A 19,482-nucleotide genomic window follows, 5' to 3' on the forward strand; every position below is an offset into this window, starting at 1 on the left:
GTGCTCAGTCCTCAGACAGGCCTGTGGTCTGACCCTGGAGACACGCCTCAGGAGGCAGGTGACCCAGGGCCTCCCCATCACTAAGGGCTGCTGAGGGGCGGAATGAAGGACCCCTCCGTTCAGTGGACCCGGTGGGCTCAGCACAGGGGCTGGGACTGTCACGTGGAAATACTCTTCAGATCGAGGACTCACAGGAGTAGAAACGCACACTGCCCTTCCGTGACCGGGTTCTCTCACCGAGCATCGCGTGTTCAAGGTTCGTCCAGGTCCTAGCTGTGTCAGCACTTTCTTCCTTTCCTGTGGCGAGTCCTGTTCCACTGCAGGGAGGGAGCCCGTTGTGTGTATCCATTCATCTGCTGATGGACACGGTTGTTCCCCTTTGGCTCCTGTGAGTAACACCGCACGTACGTGTTTCTGAGTGAACGTGTGTTTTCTGTCTTGGGTGTGTACCTAGGAGTGGAACTGCTGGGTCGCGTGGTGAGTGTGTTTAAGCGTCAGCACTGGCGAGTCTCTGGCTGAACTGCCCCCGTCCCAGCGTGTGTGCGGCCGCGTCTCGTCTCCCTGGCCACGCGTGATGCTGAGCATCGTCACGTGCACACCGGCCATTTATGCGTCTTCCTTGGAGAAGGCTCTGTTCAGATCCTCTTCCCGTTGGCTTGTAAGAGTTCTTTATAAGTGAGTTTTTAAATTTTATTTATTTATTTTATTTTTGGCTGCATTGGATCTTTGTTGCCGCGCGCGGGCTTTCTCTAGTTGCAGCGAGCAGGGGCTACTCTTTGTTGCAGTGCGCTGGCTTCTAACTATGGTGGCTTCTCTTGTTGCAGAGCACAGGCTCTAGGCACGCGGGCTTCAGTAGTTTTGGCACACGGGCTCAGTAGTTGTGGCTCGTGGGCTCTAGAGCGCAGGCTCAGTAGTTGTGGCCCGTGGGCTCTAGAGTGTAGGCTCAGTAGTTGTGGCACACGGGCTCAGTAGTTGTAGCTCGTGGGCTCTAGAGCGCAGGCTCAGTAGTTGTGGCTTGCAGCCTCTAGAGCGCAGGCTCAGTAGTTGTGGCACACGGGCTCAGTAGTTGTGGCTCGTGGGCTCTAGAGCGCAGGCTCAGTAGTTGTGGCTCGCGGGCTCTAGAGCGCAGGCTCAGTAGTTGTGGGTCATGGGCTCTAGAGTGCAGGCTCAGTAGTTGCGCACGGGCTTAATTGCTCCGCGGCATGTGGGATCTTCCTGGACCAGGGCTCAAACCCGTGTCCCCTGTATTGGCGGGCGGGTTCTTAAGCACTGTGCCAGCAGGGGAGCCCCTATAAGTGAGTTTTGAGTTGTGCTGATTTGCGTGTGAACTGCAGATCCACGGCTGGATGTTGCTGCTGCTGCGGGCTCCCCAGACTGCATCTGGGACCTTTCCCCGCGGCTCCCGCCCCTGCCCCAGCCAGGCCGCCCGTGCTCACTGCCTTTGGGAAGCCACGTCCTGGCAGCCTCGCTTCAAGCCCGAGAGATGCTCCACCCTCCTCCTCCTGCCAGATGCTGGTTCTCTTAGGGACACCAAGCAAAAAAAAATTTTAAATGTCCCCAAACCCACTAAACAACCCATAGCGCCCTGCCCCCACAGACACCCCACCCCACATGTCACCTCTGGGGACAACCCTGAGACCCTGCCTTCCCAGGGGGTCTCCAGGGCCAGTGCCACTCTCAGATGGAGAAACCATCCTGGTCCCAGGGGCCTGTCCCTGCTGCCCCCTGGCTTTGGGGTGGCGAGGGGCCTCCGTATCTGTGTCTGTTAAGCACACGCAAAGCTCCTGAGTGGCCCTGCTGTACCAAGGGTCACCTTTTCTTTGGGTTTTTCTGTGTTTCTCTTGGTGAAAAAAAAAAAAAAAAAAAGATCCTTTTTGTTGGGGGTGGGGCCGGAGGCTGAGGGCAGAGGCTCAGGAGTTGCACTGGGTGAGGGCTTTAAAACAGGAACTGTCCCGAGCCACACCAGGAAGCTGGTCCTCGTGGCCAGGCGTGTCCCTGTCGCTCATTTTAGCCACCATCTTCGTACCATCTCCACCCTTCTGGGAGGTGCTTGCTTCCTCAGCCCCCGTGAGTCCTGGCCCCCAGTGGAGGGCTGATCCCAAATCCCCAGCTACCCCGCTCCTGGGAAGACCCACAGGGGTCCCCTCCGGGGTCTGGCTCAGCAGGCCCAGGGAGGAGGGTGGGCACAGGCGGAGGGATGCCGCTGCAGCCCTGCCCGAGGCCCCAGGAGGGTTCTGGCCTGGTTCCTGCCCTGCTCCCTTCTCGCCCAGTGCCACCCTGGAACCTTGTGGCTGCTCAGCCCCAGAGCCACAGCGTGTCCAGGGAAGGGCTGGAAGGCAGCACCCGCTCTCCCCACCCCCGTGCCGGGGTTGGGGCTAATTCATCCTAAACCAGGGTCTCAGGCCAGGGGTGCTGGCACAGCCTGGGGCTCCCCGTCTTCTCCGCTACTTATACGGATCAAGCTGCTAAGGGCTCTGCGTACAGCAGGTGCTGCGAGAATGCTGTCGAGGGGAGGGGCCTGTGGAAGGAAGGGCCGGGCTGCCCAGAGGCCAGCACCTGCGTCAGCCAGGGAGCTCCGAGCATTGCTGCGCCCCTGCTGCTGGCAACCTCTGCACTCGGCGTGTCCCCTCCCCTCCCCGTCCGGGCAGGAGTGCCAACCCACCTGCTCTACAGAAGCTCCTTAGGAGTCTGGGGACAGCTGCCGGTGGCTGGGGGCTGCACTGTCCTCTGTGGGGATGGGGATGCCTGCTGCACCCCCACCCCGGTGCCCCCACCCCCTCCCAGTGCCTGTCCTCTGCCTGCCAGCACCCCCATCGCCTTGCAGCCCCCCTCGGCCCTCCGACCTCACCTTCTGGGCCCTCCCCTTCCCTCCCCCCATTGCCCATCTTCGTGGCCATCTCCCCACCTCCCACACAGCCCTCCTCTGCCCAGGCCGTTGGTGCCGGTGCCCAGCGGGCCCTGGCCCCTCTCCCCTGCCCAGCCCCCTCCTGGGCGGCCCACCCGCTGCAGCCGCCTTGCCGTCGACTGCCCTGGACTCTGTCCCCAGCCCTGGAGTGGACCCCTCCCTGGATCTTCTGTGGGCTTTGGCAGCCCCACTGTCCCCAACGCCTTCCTCGGGCCACGAGGCCCTGAGTCCCGGGCATTTCCCGTCCCCTACACCCAGGCAAGCACAGCTGTCTCCCCACTCACCCTCGGGTGCCCCCCACAAAAGCAGACAGAGTGGTCACTCTCCTTTGTCCCCATCCCCCTCAGGACAGGAGCCAGACCCCCAGGGCCGTGCGGGGACCCTGGGGTCTGGCCCCCAGCACCTCCCAGCAGCCCCAGGACCCTGGGCCAGCCCCTGTCTGGCTGTGGCCCACCCTGGGCTGCCTGTCACCTTCTGAATTTTGTGAGTCCTGAGCCCCGCACCCCAGCCCCACTGCACCCCGTGCCTTCACTCCAGCCTGGGCGCCGGGGCAGGGGGGGTTTCAGATTTTGGACCTGCCTGTCTCCTCTTTCAAGAGTCTGTTTCATGACCTGGCGCCTCTTCTTGAATTCTCACTTCCTCCTGCCTACCTGGACAGTATCTTCACCTCCTTAGCCAGGTGGGAAGACAAAGAAGGTGAACAACCCACCGCCAAACAGGGCGTGGCTGTGTGCTCAGCCCTGCCTGCTCCGCACCTGCCCTCCTCCGAGGCCCCTCTAGCTTCCCTGCCCCTCTTGGACCCTCAGCAACCCTGCCCTGCTCGAGGGGTGGGGTGTCTCTTTGTTTCCGAGCTGTATGTTCATCCCAGCCCTTCCACCTAGAAGCCACGTGCGACCTTGGGTGTGATTGAACTGCTCTATGCCTCAGTTTCCCCATCTGTAAATGGGGATTAAATAAGAAAACACATGCAAGGGGTCTGACCTAATGCCTGGTGCCGTTGGTAGAGTAGCTGTTGTTGTGATTGACGTCAGCCTGTCTTCGTTAAGTGACGTGCTCCACTCTGCTGTGTGGCAGATTGCGACCCTGGCATGGGGACCCAGAGATGAAAATGCCACCTATCCCTCCCACAACGCCCTAGAAGGACCGCGTCCCTGCTGTTGGGCAGAGTGGGCGGCTGGGGGCCGGGCAGGGGCCAGGCCTTGGTGAATTGGCGTCAGCACAGCCTCCACGGAGGGCAAGGTGGCAGGCCTGTCACCAGTTGGGATGCTCTTCCCCTCGTCCCAGAGGTGCCACTGCCAGATGTGGATGCACCCGGGACGCTTGGAGAGCGTCCGACTGTGATCCCAGCAGATGGAAAATGCCTGCCCCTCAGCCAGGCACTGGGGAACAAGTCATTGTCCAGCTCTGAGTGGAACGCAGCCATTGGAAAAGAAAGGGGTAGATCTGTATGTATGGACTCGAAAAGGGGTATGTACGGTTTACTCAGTGAAAATAAACCAACCCAAAACCCCCAGCAGCAGACCAGAGGAATAGGGACTCCCTTGGTGTCCTAACAGGCCGAGGACCATTCTGGAAGGACGCTAATGGTGCTAACAATGGTTGGCTCACAGTTGCTGGGGCGGGGGTGGAGGTGGGGAGAGGCTGTAATTTTTCAGTGTGGTACTGTTTCAGTTTGTTTTTAACAAGATGCATCGTTGCATTCATAATTTAAGAAGAAAATGAAAAGAATTTGAAAAAATGCAGGGGCACATCACCTCCCTCCTTCCCCATGTTACTACCCTCTTGTCTGGGTCCTGGCCTCCTGGCTCAAAACGGGCTTTATCGGGAGCACCGCGGCCCACCCCTTGTCCTGTCCCTGCTGGGTGGACAGCGGGAGCCCTTCTCTGGCCTGAGCACCCACCGCACTCACTGGGCCTTACCACCTGCCGGCCATCTCCTCCCAGGGCAGGGATGGTGTGAGCCCTGGCACCCAGCACTGGGCACACACCCCTCCCTCCAACAAGCATTCCCAGCGTGCCCATTGGACCTGGTGCGCTGACCCCCTGGGCGCACAGTAGGTGTCCAGGCGCTGTTGGGGCCCAAATGACCGAAGGATGATCTCACCCAGGCCTGTGGTTATTCGGTTCCCTCAAGCCCCCCACCACTGTGGCTGGTGGCCTCTCGCTCGGGCAGGTGGGCCGCTGCGCTGGGATAGGGTGGGCGGAGGCGGCGGCGGCGGCGGCGGCGGCGGCGGGCAGACCTCCCCGGGCGGGTCCCCGGGCGCGCGGGCGGGCGGGTTCCCGGGCGCGCGGGCTGGGACGCCGGGCGCGCGGGCTGGGACGCCTGGCCGGCGCGGGAGGAGGCTGCCCGCCCGCCCGCGCCGCTGGGGGCCGCCCGCGGGCCGCGCCGGCCAGAGCGCGCCGTGCGCCCCGGGCCCCGCGCCGGCACACGCTCGGCTGCCGCGGCGGCGACGAGAGCGGCGGCGGTGGAGCCGGGCCGGGCGGCAGGAATGCGGAACCGGCGCGCGGGCTGAGCTGCTCAGGATGGCGCAGGGGCGGCGGCGGCGGGCGGCCTGCGCGGCGCCCTAGCGCGGCGGGGCGTACGCTCCCCACCCGGCGTCGCGGGGGGCGGCAACGCGGCCATGGCCAAGGAGCGGCGGAAGGCCGTGCTGGAGCTGCTGCAGCGGCCAGCGAACGCGCGCTGCGCGGACTGCGGCGCCCCGGGTAGGTGCGGGCAGGCTGGCTGCGCCCGGGGTAGCTGGGGGCCTGGGTGGGTGCGGGCCGGGTAGTGGCCGGCCCGCGTGGGGGAGGGCCCGAGTGGATGCGCCGGGGTGGGTGCCGGCCTGGATGCCAGCCCCGGGGCCGGGGAGGGGTGCTGCGGCGCCTGCTTGGCGGGGTGGGGGGTGGCGTGGGCAGCGCAGCCTGGTCCCCGCTCGGGTGGGGCGCGGGCCCGAGGGCACCTGCCGGGAACCGGACATCGCCTGCCCGCCCACGGCCCCTGGCCTGCGGCTGTGTCGCCGCCTCCCCTCCCCCAGGCTGCGTGTCTCGCTGTCACCCGCGGACCGCCGCCGCCTTGCGAAACCTGGGGCTCCGCAAAGAAAGAGGAAATCGCGGCGGGCGACCGGCTGCAGGGAGGGGACGGACAAGCGGGCCGTGGGCCTCTGTGCGTGGGTGTGGGGGTCCACCTGGCCCTGCCCCCCACCTGCGGGTGACGTCATGGGCCCCCGCCTGGAGCCCCCCTCTAGCCCTGCACCCCGCGCCAGGGGGAGGAAGCACCTGCCGCCTCCACGTGGACCCCGTGGGAACGGGCGCCCCTCCCCCCACCCGGCCTCACTGCTCTGGGGCAGGTGGCCAATTCAGGTGGGGCAGAGGGGCAGGTGCAGCTCGGAACAAGCACTAGGCTCCCTGCATCCCATCCTCCCGGCAGGCATCTCCTAGACTTTGCTCCTGGGTGGCGCCCGCTCCGGGTTGATTTCCAAGGCGCCAGAGCCCTGGGGCTACGTGTGCTGGGATTGGCAGGAGGAGAGAAGGCTTTGCCCTCGGACCAGCGGCGCCCTGCTTCTGGGCTGGCAGCCCCTGGCGCGGCTTCCCTGCGGTGGGGGTGGAAGAGCCCCGAGAGGCTCACCTGCTCAGGCCCCCAGCAGGGAGGGCGGCTCAGCTCAGGGGCTGTCCCCAGGCTCTGCGGGGACACACAGGGCGCTCCACTGGGGGCTCCTAGCCTGAGCCCCTCAGAACAAGCCTACCACAGCGGGGAGTGGCCGAGCCCCCAGGGAGGGAAGGTGGGAAGACTCTGCATTTGTTCTGAGACTCCTGTTTGAGACACACAGTCTCTGGACACCCCGCAAGTAGGACACCCTCCCCGCAGCTCTCCTCTGCTGCTCGCCCGCTGGGCTGGGAGGGGTCTCCGGTGCAGCCCCCGCCCCCGCCGAGTGCTGGGCAGCTGCTGGGCAGCTGCAGTATGGCTTCGAGAGGCCACGCCAGAGCTGGAGTGTCCCAGAGGGGCGGCAGGCTGAGGGACTTTCCCCGCCGCCCTGAGGGCCCGCCTCGCCTCGGCTGTGCGGTGAGACGGCAGCACTGTTCCCTCCGAGCCTGCTCCCGCCTCCCTCTCCCGCCCGCTCCGCCGTCCCGCCTCCCTCTCCCGCCCGCTCCGCCGTCCCGCCTCCCTCTCCCGCCCGCTCCGCCGTCCCGCCTCCCTCTCCCAGACCGCTCCGCCGTCCCGCCTCCCTCTCCCGCCCGCTCCGCCGTCCCGCCTCCCTCTCCCGCCCGCTCCGCCGTCCCACCTCCCTCTCCCAGACCTGTATTTCCACTTGTCGGGAGAGCGGCCATGCCAAGCAGCAGTCTGGTGAGGAAGGGCGGTCAGCACGGTCTGCTCTCAGGCTTGGCCTGGGGGGCCCGGGCAGCGGGGAGCTGGCCCCGGCCCTCTCCTTCCTGGCCACCCTGCGCAGCGGGGGCTTCTCTGGACCCAGAGCCTCCCTGGCAGGAGGGACAGTGGGCTTCCTTGGTGTCGTGGGCCCTGCAGCTGCTGTGCCCACCCACCCACTCGGTCCAGGGGCGTGGCCCTCCAGCAGGTACAGGGGGTCGGGAGCGGCCGGCTCTCCCTGGTGTCGGGCCCGCCTCTGCTTTTCAGACTCGGTCCATGACCTCAGCATCTTGCCTTATCTTGTCTGGCAGCCTGAGGAGCAGACAAGATACGGGCTGTTGCCCCCATTTTACAGCTGGGGAGACGGAGGCCTTGAGAACTTGAGCTGTCTTAGGGAACATGGGGCCTCAAAGGCAGACCAGCTCTCCTGCCCTGACCTTCCGTGACCCCCATGTGATGCCCGCCCATGGTCTCTGCTGGAGCCCCACTGGTCCGTCCATATTCTGTGCCACTGTGGAGTGTCACTGGGACCTCCCATCCCTGCTGTGGCCCAGATAGGCAACTCGGGCCCACTCTGGCATTGATGGGGGCTGGAGGGGGCACAGAACACCGTCACATGGACGGGTTCATGGCTGCTCTTCTCAACTGAAGCCCACCAGGAGCCGGGTGCCTCAAGGGTGAGGGTCCCCACGGCCTGCACTCTGCACCACAGGACACCCTGTGGTCCCTGGCCTCCCTAACCACCAGAGCAGATCTGGGCAGACCTCACAGCTGGCCATGCAAGGGCTGCTGGGAGGAATGCAGTCTGAGATTGACTGCAGCCCCCATGGAACCTGCTCCCAGACCCTCCCATTGTCTGCTCCAAGGACGGGTCCCCTGCCCTTGAACACAGGGCCTTGTCTAACAGCTTCCAGAGAGGCTGCTCTCATTGCAGGCCTGGTGGCAGTGGGGGGGGGGGTCCTCCACCTTGGGGGTGTGCCTCTTACTTCCTCTGAGTCACCTGCCTAGTTGGGATAAATGACAGTGTCACCTTTGAAGCTCAGGTCTGATGCCCAGGAAGGACATGGCCTCTCAGCTCTTTCATTGGGCTGAGGTGTGGGTTATCGTTCTGTGGGGCTTTAATGCATGTCACCTGGACCTTGGGATTGCCTAGAGCGCCAGGCAAAACCAGCTCTGAGCACACGTGGGCCTTCTGATTGGCGGTGAGGTCTGGGCTCGTTAAGGAGAGCTTTCTGAGAAGACAGATGGTTTGGGACGGCAGTGTGGAGACCCTGCTGCTCCTGGACCGGGGGTGTCTGGGTATGAGTGGCCCTGGGGGCCCATCCTCACAGCTCTGCCAGGACTGGAGCAACTGCCTGCAAGACCAAGGGGGTGAACTCAGAGCGGGAGGTCCTCCCTCAACCCTGCAAGGCTTCAAGGCAGAGGTGACTTTTCAGACATCGCTGTGAACCTGGGCAGAGAGGAATTTCGGGATTTGGCTTAGTTTGGGAGAGGGTCCCCTGAGAGCGTGGTTGGCAGGGGGCTGCTGAGGAGTGGGCTGGGCAGGCAGTCCCTGCTCCCTGGGGCAGCAGCCCACTTGGGTTTTGGGTTAAATTGTTTTTTCATTGTGGTAGAATATACAAAACAGTTATTTTTCAGTGTGCAGCTCAGTGGTGTTAAGTACATTCACGTTGTCGTGCAGCCTTCCCCACCACCGCCTCACAGCTCCTCTCCATCCTGCAAAGCGGAAACTGTCCCCATTAAACACCGACTCCCTCTTCTTCCGCAGCCCCCACCCTTCCACTTTCTGTCTCTATGAATCTGACCCACATAAGTGGAATCACACAGTATTTGTCCTTTTGTGTCTGGCTTATTTCACTGAACAGCACGTCCTCAGTGTTCATCGTGGTGTCAGGTGTCAGAATTTCCTACCTTCTTTAAAAAATTGAGTTATAATTGACTGTCATGTCTTACTAGTTTCAGGTGTACGGCGTAGGGATTCGGTATTTGTACGTGTTGAGAAATGATCACCACAGTAAGTCTAGTTAATATCCTTCATCGCGCAGAGTTTTTCCTTGTGATGAGAACCTTTAAGATCTACTGTCTTAGAAACTTTCAAATATACAGCACAGTGTTATTCACTGTGGTCACCATGCTGTGTGTTACACCCGCAGGACTCATTTATTTTGTAACTGGACGTCTGTACCTTTTGACCCCCTTCACCCATTTCACCCACCCCACCCCACCCCACCTCTGACAACCACCAATCAGTTCTCTGTATCTGTGAGTTTGGGGTTTTTTTTTTTTTTTTTTTTTTTTTTGCGGTATGCGGGCCTCTCATTGTTGTGGCCTCTCCCGTTGCGAAGCACAGGCTCCGGACGCGCAGGCTCAGCAGCCATGGCTCACGGGCCCAGCCGCTCTGCGGCATGTGGGGTCTTCCCGGACTGGGGCACGAACCCGTGTCCCCTGCATCGGCAGGCGGACTCTCAACCACTGCGCCACCAGGGAAGCCCTGGGGTTTTTTTGGTTTGAGGTTTGTTTGGGTTTTTTTTAGATTGCATATACAGTATTTGTCTTTCTCTGTCTGGTTTATTTTACTCAGCATAATGCCCTCAGGATCCATCCATGTTGTCACAAATGGCCAGGTTTCCTGCTTTTTTATGGTTGAATAATATTCATATATATCACATTTTCTTTATCCAATCATCCACATTTTAGCTATGGTAAATAAGGCTGTAATGAACACGGGGATACAGATATCTTCTTGAATTTGTTTTCATTTCCTTCAGTAAACTATCTAGGAGTGAAATTACTAGATGGTATGGAAGTTCTAGTTTTAATTTTTTAGGAATGTCCATACTGTTTCCATGGTGGCTGCATCAATTTACATTGTCACCCAAGTGTACAAGGGTCCCCTTTTATCCCCATCTTTGTCAACACTTGTTATTTCTTGGATTTTTTTTGATGACGGCTATTCTAACAGGTGCGAGGTGATACCTCATTGTGGGTTTGATTTGCATTTCCCTGATGGTTAGTGATTTGAGCATCTTTTCATATACCATGCCATCTGCCTATCTTCTTTGGAAAAATGTCTCTTCAGAGGCCTTGCCCGTTTTTTAACTGAAGAGTTTTGTTTCGTTTTGTTGCTATTGTACGAGTTATTTGGGGTATTGGCCCATTATTAGATATATGATTTGCAAATATTTTCTCCCATAGGTTGCCTTTTTATTTTGTTGATGGTTTCCTTTGCTGTGCAGAAGCTTTTTAGTCCCACTTGTTTATTTTTGCTTTCGTTGCCTTTGCTTTTGGTGTCAAATCCAAAAAATCATCACTAAGACCGATGTCAGAGAGCTTACTGTCTATGTTCTTCTAGGAGTTTTATGGTTCCAGGTTTTACGTCCAAGTCTTTAATCCATTTCAAGTTAATTTTTGTGTATGGTGTAAGATAGTGGTCCCAGTTCATTCTTTTGCATGTGGCTGTCTGGTTTTCCCAGCACCATTTATTGAAGAAATTGTCCTTTATCCCTTGTATAGTCTTGGCTCCTTTGTTGTAAATTAATTGACTATATATGTGTGGGCTTATTTCTAAGCTGTCTATTCCACTGATCTGTGTGTCTGTTTTTATGCTAATACCATAGTTTTTTCTTATACTGTTTTGATTACTATAGCTTTCTAATACAGTTTGAAATAAGGAACTATGATGCCTCCAGCTTTGTTCCTCTTTCTCAAGATTGCTTTGGCTATTTGGGCTTCTTTGAGGTTCCATACAAATTTTAGGATGGTTTGTTTTTGTCAAAAATGCCATTGGAATTTTGATAGGGATTTCTGTAGATATCTACATTGAATCTGTAGATCGCTTTGGGGGTATGGACATTTTAACAGTATTAATTCTTCCAATCCATGAGCCCAGAATATAATTCCATTCATTTGTGTCTTCTTCAGATTCTTTCCTCAGTGTCTTATAGTTCTCAGTGTACATGTTTTTCACCTCCTTGGCTAGATTTATTCCTAGGTATTTTATTCTTTTTGATGCAATCGTAAATGTATTGCTTTCTTTCTTTCTGCTAGTTCTTTTTATTAGTGTAAGGAAATGCAGCAAATTATTGTATATTGATTATGTATCTTGCAACTTTACTGAATTTGTGTAGTAGTTCTAACATTTTGATCGAGTTTTAAGGTTTTCCATATTTTATATCATGTCATCGGCAAACAGTGACAGTTTTACTTTTTCCTTTCTTATTTGGATGCCATTTCTTTGTTATTCTTGCCTATTTGCTCTGGTTAGGACTTCCAATACTTTGTTGAATAACAATGGCAAGACTGGGCTTCCTTGTCTTGTTCCTGATCATATGATTTTTATTCTTCATTTGGTGTATCACGTTGATTGATTTGGGAACGTTGATCCATCCTTGCATCCCTGGAATAAATCTCAGTTGATCATGGTATATGATCCTTTCAATGCATTGTTAAATTTAGTTTACTAATAGTTTGTTATGGATTTTGCATCTCTGTTCATCAGGGATATTGGCCTATAACTTCCTTTTTTCGTGGTGTCTTTGTCTGGTTTTGGTATCAGGGTGATGCTGGCCTTGTAAAATGAGTTTCAAAGTGTTCCCTTCTGTATTTTGGAAGAGTTTGAGAAGGACTGGTATTAATTCTTCTTTAAATGTTTGGTAGAATTCACCAGCAAAGCCTTCTGGTCCTGGACTTCAGGTTGTTGGGAGGCTTTTGATTACTGATTCAATCGCCTTATTAGTAATTAGTCTGTTCAGATTTTCTGTTTCGTCATGATTCAATCTTGGTAGGTTTCATGTTTCTAGGAAATTATCCATTTCTTCCAAGTTGTCCAATTTTTTTACTTCTAGGTTAATACCATTGTGGGTAGAAAAGATGCTTGATGTGATGTCAGTCTTCTTAAATTAGACTTGTTTTGTGGCCTAACAAATGATTTATCTTGGAGAATGTTCCATGTGCACTTAAGAACGTGTATTCTGTGTTGCTTCTGGATGGAATTTCCTATGTATGTCTGTTAAGTCCGTGGTCTAATGTGTTGTTTAAAGCCAGTGTTTCCTCATTGATTTTCTGTCTGGATGATCTAACCATTGGTGAAAGTGGGTTTTAAAGTCCCCTGCTATTACTGTATTTCTGTCTATTTCTCCCTTTAGGTCTGTTAATATTTGCTTTACAGTTTTAGGTGTTACTTACGTTGGGTACCTAAACATTTACAAATGTTATACTGTCTTGTTGGATTGACCTCTTTATCATTACGTAGTGACCTTCTTTGTCTCTTATTACAGTACTTGTTTTAAAGCCTATTTTTTTCTGAGTATTTTTTCTAAGTATAGCTATCCTAACTCTCTTTTTTTTCCCCATAAATCTTAGCAATATTTTCTTTTTTTAATTTAATTTTATTTATTTATTATTTTTTTTACATATATATATATATATTTTTTTACATCTTTATTGGAGTATAATTGCTTAACAATGGTGTGTTAGTTTCTGCTTTATGACAGAGTGAATCAGTTATACATACTAACTCTCTTTTGATTTCCATTTCCTTCCTTTTTAAGGTCAAATAGTATTCCATTGTATGAATGGACTATAATTTACTTATCCATTCTTCCACAGATGGACACTTGGGTTGCTTCCACGTTTTAGCTATTGTGGCTAATGCAGCTGTGAACGTGGGGTACAAACATCTCAAGACCCTGCTTTCAATTCTTTTGCGTATATACCCAGAAGTGGAATTACTGGGTCACTTGGTAATTCTATTTTTATTTTTTTGAGTAATCTTGTACTGTTTTCCACAGTGGCGGTACCATTTTATATACCCACCAACAGTTCACATGGGTTCAAATTTCTCCACATCCTCACCAACACTTGTTGTTCTCTGTTTCTTGGATAGTAGCCATCCTAATGGGTGTGAGGTGGTGTCTCACTGTGGTCTTGATTTGCGTTTCCTTAATGATTAGTCATGCTGAGCATCTTTTCGTGTGCTGATTGACCATTTGTATATCTTCTTTGGAGAAATGTCTTTTTAAATTCTTTGCCCATTAGAAATTGGGTTGTTTGTTTTTTGTTGTTGAGTTTTGGGAGTTCTCTGTATATTCTGGATATTAATCCCTTATCAGATATATGATTTGCAAATATTTTCTCTCATTCTGTGGGTCGCCTTTTTACTTGATGGATAGTATATTTGGATGCACAAAATATAAGATATTTTCATGAGGGAATTCCCTGGCGGTCCAGTGGTTAGGACTCAGTGCTCTCACTGCTGAGGGCCTGGTTTCAATCCCTAGTCAGAGAACTAAGATCCCACAAAGCCGTGCAGCGCAACCAAAAGGAAAAATTTTTTTTTCATTTTCGTGAAATCCAATTTGTTTATTTTTTTCTTTTCTTGCCTGTGCCCTTTGGTGTCATAGCCAAGAAAGCATTTTCAAATCCAGTGTTATGGGGGCTTCCCTGGTGGCACAGTGGTTGGGAGTCTGCCTGCCAATGCAGGGGACGCGGGTTCGCGCCCTGGTCTGCGAAGAGCCCACATGCCGCGGAGCGGCTGGGCCCGTGAGCCACAATTACTGAGGCTGCGCGTCTGGAGCCTGTGCTCTGCAACGGGAGAGCCTGCGATAGTGAGAGGCCGGCGCACCACGATGAAGAGTGGCCCCCGCTTGCCGCAACTGGAGAAAGCCCTCGCGCAGAAACGAAGACCCAACACAGCCATAAATAAATAAATTTAAAAAAAATCCAGTGTTATGAAGCTTTTGTCCCATGTTTTCTTCTCAGAGTTTTATGGTTTTAGGTCTCACATTTAGGTTCTTGATCTATTTTGAGTTAATTTTTCTACATGGTGTTAGGTAAGGGTCCACCTTTATTCTTTTTTGCATGTGGCTATCCAGTGTTCCAGCACCATTTCTTGAACAGACTGTTTTTCCCCATTGATTGATCTTGACACCCTTGTCAAAAATCATTTGACCATATATGTGAGGGTTTATTTCTGGGCTCTGTATTCTATTCCATTGGTCTATTTGTCTGTTTTTATGCCAATACCACACTGTTTTGATTACTGTAGCTTTGGAGGTCCCTTGAGATTGCCTATGAATTTTAGGATGGGTTTTTCTATTTCTGCCAAAAAACTCTTTGGGATTTTGATAGGGTTTGCATTGCCTTTTTAGATCACTTTGGGTAATGTTCACATTTTAACAATATTAAGTCTTCTAGTCCATGAACATGGGGGGTGTTTCCATTTATTTATGTCCTCTAATTTCTTTCAGGAATGTTTGTAGTTTTCATTGTACAAGTCTTTCACCTCCTTGGTTAAGATAATTCCTAAGTATTTTATTCTTTTTGATGCTAATGTAAATGGCATTGTTTTTGTAATTTCTTTTTCAAATTGTTCTGTGTATATAGAAATGCAACTGATTTTTGTGTGTTAACTTTGAATCCTGCTGCTTTGCGTAGTTTGTCTATTAGTTCTAACAGCTTTTTTTGTGGAGTCATTATGAATTTCTACATATAAGATCATATCATTGGCAAATGAGATAATTTTGCTTCTTCCTTTCCAATTTGGATGTCTTTCATTTCTTTTTCTTGCCTAATTCCTCTGGTTAGAAGTTCCAGTACTGTGTTCAACAAAAGTGGTGCAGAGGGCAACTTTGTCTTGTTCCTGATCTTAGAGGAAAAGCCTTCAGTCTTTCACCATTGACTGTTATGTTTGCTGTGGGTTTTTCATATATGGCTTTTATTATGTGGAGTTAGTTTACTTCTATTCCTTTCTTGTTGATTGTTTTTAGAAAGAGTGTTGACTTTTTTCAAATGCTTTTCCTGCACCAGTTGAGATGATCATGTGTTTTTTCCCCTCTTTATTCTGTTTAAGTGATGTGTTACATTGATTGATTTTCATGTATTGAACTGTTCTTTCATTCCAGGAATAACTCCTACTTGGTCATGGTATATAATCCTTTTTTTTTTTTTTTTGTGGTATGCGGGCCTCTCACTGTTGTGGCCTCTCCCGTTGCGGAGCACAGGCTCCGGACACACAGGCTCAGTGGCCATGGCTCACGGGCCCAGCCGCTCTGCGGCATGTGGGATCTTCCTGGACCAGGGCACGAACCCGTGTCCCCTGAATCGGCAGGCGGACTCTCGACCACTGCGCCACCAGGGAAGCCCTATAATCCTTTTAATATGGTACTAAATTCAGGTTGATAGTGTTTTTTTAAACTTTTTAAAGTCTTTTATTATGGATATTTCAAACATATACAAATATACCCATTACCCAGGTTTAACCATTCACTCTTTTTTTCCATATTCTTTTCCATTATGGTTTATTACAGGATATTGAATATAGTTCCCTGTGCTATACAGTAGGACCTGTTGTTTATCCATCCTGTATATAATAGTTTGCGTCTACTAGTCCCAAACTCCCAATCCAACCCTCCCTAGCCCCCTCCCCTTGGCACCCACAAGTGTGTTCTCTATGTCTCTGAGTCTGTTTCTATTTAGTTTGATAGTATTTTGTTGAGGACTTTTTTTTTTTTAATTATCTAATTATTTATTTATTTACTTTGGCTGTGTTGGGTCTCCGTTGCTGCACATGGGCCCCCTCTAGTTGCAGCGAGCGGGGGCCACTCCTCACTGCAGTGCGCGGGCCCTTCACTGCGGTGGCCTCTCCCGTTGCAGAGCATGGACTCCAGGCGTGCGGGCTCAGTAGTTGTGGCCTGCGGGCTTCAGCAGCCGTGGCACACGGGCTCAGCTGCTCCGCGGCGCGTGGGATCCTCCCGGACCAGGGCTCAAACCCGTGTCCCCTGCATTGGCAGGCGGACCCCCAACCAGTGCACCACCAGGGAAGCCCATTGTTGAGGATTTTTGCACCAATGTTCATAAGGTATATTGGTCTGTGGTTTTCTTATAGTGTCTTTGGTATCAGGTTTATGCTGGTCTTATAGAATGAGTTAGGGGGTGTTCCCTCATCTTCAGTTTTTCAATTTTTAAAAAATTTGAGAGGAATTGGTGTCAGTTCTTCTTTTTTTTAATAAATTTATTTATTTTTGGCTGCATTGGGTCTTTGTTGCTGCATGCGGGCTTTCTCTAATTGTGGCGAGCGGGGGCTACTCTTTGTTGTGCTGCCCAGGCTGCCCATTACAGTGGCTTCCCTTGTTGTGCAGCACAGGCTCTAAGCACTTGGGCTTCAGTAGTTGTAGCTCACGGGCTCTAGAGCGCAGGCTCAGTAGTTGTGGTGCACGGGCTTAGTTGCTCCGCGGCATGTGGGATCTTCCTGGACCAGGGCTCGAACCTGTGTCCCCTTCATTGGCAGGCGGATTCTTAACCACTGTGCCACCAGGGGAGTCCCCGGTGTCAGTTCTTCTTTAAATGTTAGGCAGAATTTGCCATTGAAGCTGTGAGGTCCAGTTCTTTTCTTTGTATGGAGAATTTGATTGTGGATTCAATCTCCTTCCTAGTTATAGGTCTATTCAGATCATGTATTTCTTCCTGATTTAGTCTTGGTAGGTTTTGTGTTTCTAGGAATTTGTCTATTTCATCCAAGTTATCCATTTTGTTGGTGTACAGTTGTTCACAGTACTTTCTTATAATCTTTTTTGTGTCTGTAGAATTGGTAATAATATCCCCACTTTCATTTCTTTCTTTTCTTAAGTTTATTTTCTTATATGAAGTATAGTCGATTTACAGTGTTTTATTTGTTTCTGATGTACATCAGAGTGATTCAGTTTTATGTGTGTGTGTGTGTGTTCTTTTTCATATTCTTTTCCATTATGGTTTATCACAGGAGATTGAATATAGTTCCCTGTGCTGTGCAGCAAGACCTTGTTGTTTATCCATCCTATATGTAATAGTTTGCATCTGCTAATCCCAAACCCTCATGCCATCCTTCCCCCGACCCTTGGCAACCACAAGTCTGTTCTCTACGTCTGTGAGTCTGTTTCTGTTTTGTAGATATGTTCATTTATGTCATATTTTAGATTCCACATGTAACTGATGTCATATGGTATTTGTCTTTCTGACTTACTTCACTTAGTATGATAAACTCTAGGTCCATCCCACTTTCATTTCTGATTTTAGTATTTTGAATCTTCTCTCTTTTCTTAGTCCATCTAGTTGAATTTTTGTCAATTTTGTTGATCTTTTTGGACGAACAACTTTTGGCTTCCTTTATTTTCTCTATTGTTTTTCTGTTCTCTATTTCACTTATCTCTGCTCTAATCTTTATTTCTTTCTTCTTTCCTCTAGCTTTGGGTTTAGTTCTCCTTTTCCTAGTTCTTTACATTGTAACGTTAGGTTACTGATTTGAGATCTTTCTTGTTTTTTTTAATGTCCACATTTATAGCCATAAATTTCCCCCTTAGCACCGCTTCTGCTGCATCTCATAAGTTATAGTATGTTGTGTTTTTGTTTTCATTCATCTCTAAGTATTTTCTAATTTCCATCATGATTTCTTCTTAGATCCATTGGTTGTTTAAAGCGTGTTGTTAAATTTCCACAAAATCGTGAATTTTACAATTTTCTTTTTTTATCGATTTCTAACCTCATCCCGTGGTGGTTAGAAAAGATACTTAGTATGATATCTATCTTTTAAAATCTATTGAGACTTCATTTGTGCCCTAAGGTATGGTCTATCCTGCCAAATGCCCCATGTGCACTTGTGAGAATGCGTGTGCTGCTGTCCGGTTGAGAGTTCTCTGTGTGTCTGTTAGGTCTAGTTGGCTTATTGTGTTAAGTCCTCTGTGTTTCCTTACTTCTGTCTGGTTCTTCTGTCCATTATTGAGAGTAGAATATTGAAATCTTCAACTGTTACCGTAGAATTGCCTATTTTCCCCTTCAAGTTGTCAGTTTTTGCTTCATGTATCTTGATGGTGTGTCATTAGCTATGTAAATATTCATAATTGTTATATCTTCTGGCTGTATTGGACCTTTATGAATATGTAATGTCTTTCTTTGTTTCTTGTAGCCTTTTTTGATTTAAAGTCTGTTTTGTGTAGCCACTCTTCCTCTAACTTGTTTACTGTTTGCATGGAATATCTTTTTCTATCCTTTTAGTTTCAACCTGTTTGTGACTTTGGATCTCAAGTGAGTCTCCTGGAGAAAGGATACAGTTGGATGATGTGTTTTTAGCCATTCTGGCAATCTCTGTCTTTTGATTGGGAGTTTAATACATTTACATTTACAGTAGTTACTGATGACGAGGGACTGACTTCTGTCATTGTACTATTTGTTTTCTATATGCCCTGTAGATTTTTTTGTCCCTTATTTCCTGCATTCCTGTCAGATTTTTTGTTTATTTTTTTAGTGAAACATTTAATTTTTTTCTTAACTTCTTTTTGTGTGTATTCTATAACTATTTTCTTTGTGGTTACCATGGGAATTACATTTAACATTCTAAAGTTATAGCATTCTGATTTGAATTTATAGCAGCTTGACTTTAATAACATACAAAATCTTTGCTTTTTTATAGCTCCGTCTCCACCTCTTTCAGTTGTTGATGTCGCAAAATGATATCTTTATACATTGTGTGCCCTAAAACATAAACCACTAATTATTTTAAATGCACCATCTCCTAAATTATGTAAAAAACAAGGTTTGGAGTCACAACCCAGAGTTACGGTAATGCCAGCTTTTACATTAATGTTTTTTCCTTTAAAAGTATTAGTATCTTAAATCATGTAGATAACAAAAAGTTACGAACCATTGTTACAGCAATACTGGCTTGTATAATAGCCCACATATTTACCTTTATTGAGATCTTTGTTTCTCCACATGGCTTTGAGGTACCATCTAGTGTTCCTTCATTTCACCTACAGGACTCCCTGGGCATTTCTTGCAGGTGGTCCTAGAGGTCACGAACTCCCTCAGCTCTTGTTTATCTGGGAATGTCCTCATTTCCCCCGTACTTTTTTTTTTTTTGGGCCGCACTGCATGACTTGTGGGATCTTAGTTCCCCAACCAGGGATTGAACCTGGGCCCTCAGCACTGAGAGCGCGGAGTCCTAACCTCCGAACCACCAGGGAATTCTCTCCCCCTTACTTTTTTTTTTTTTTTTTGGTACGTGGGCCTCTCACTGTTGTGGCCTCTCCTGTTGCGGAGCGCAGGCTCCGGATGCGCACGCCCAGCGGCCATGGCTCACGGGGCCAGCCGCTCCGTGGCATGTGGGATCTTCCCAGACCGGGGCACGAACCTGCGTCCCCTGCATCGGCAGGCGGACTCTCAACCACTGCGCCACTAGGGAAGCCCCTCCCCCTTACTTTTGAAGGACA

At 50.8% G+C, this 19,482-nt stretch overlaps 2 protein-coding genes across 2 annotated transcripts in view; both read left to right on the plus strand.

The window, feature by feature from the left end:
• COX19 (cytochrome c oxidase assembly factor COX19) overlaps positions 1–19,482 on the plus strand; it is a 48,014-nt gene that overhangs the window by 11,102 nt on the left and 17,430 nt on the right. The window lies entirely within an intron of this gene.
• The window catches only part of ADAP1 (ArfGAP with dual PH domains 1), a 66,438-nt gene continuing 52,349 nt past the window's right edge, over positions 5,394–19,482 (plus strand). Inside the window, exon 1 of the mRNA XM_081256406.1 lies at positions 5,394–5,607. Coding sequence (XP_081112532.1) covers positions 5,526–5,607 — 82 coding nt within the window. The 5' untranslated portion in view covers positions 5,394–5,525. The remainder of the gene's footprint in view (positions 5,608–19,482) is intronic.

Source organism: Mesoplodon bidens, assembly GCF_964165515.1.
Source record: "Mesoplodon bidens genome assembly, chromosome: 15".
Classification (NCBI taxonomy): Eukaryota; Metazoa; Chordata; class Mammalia; order Artiodactyla; family Ziphiidae; genus Mesoplodon; species Mesoplodon bidens.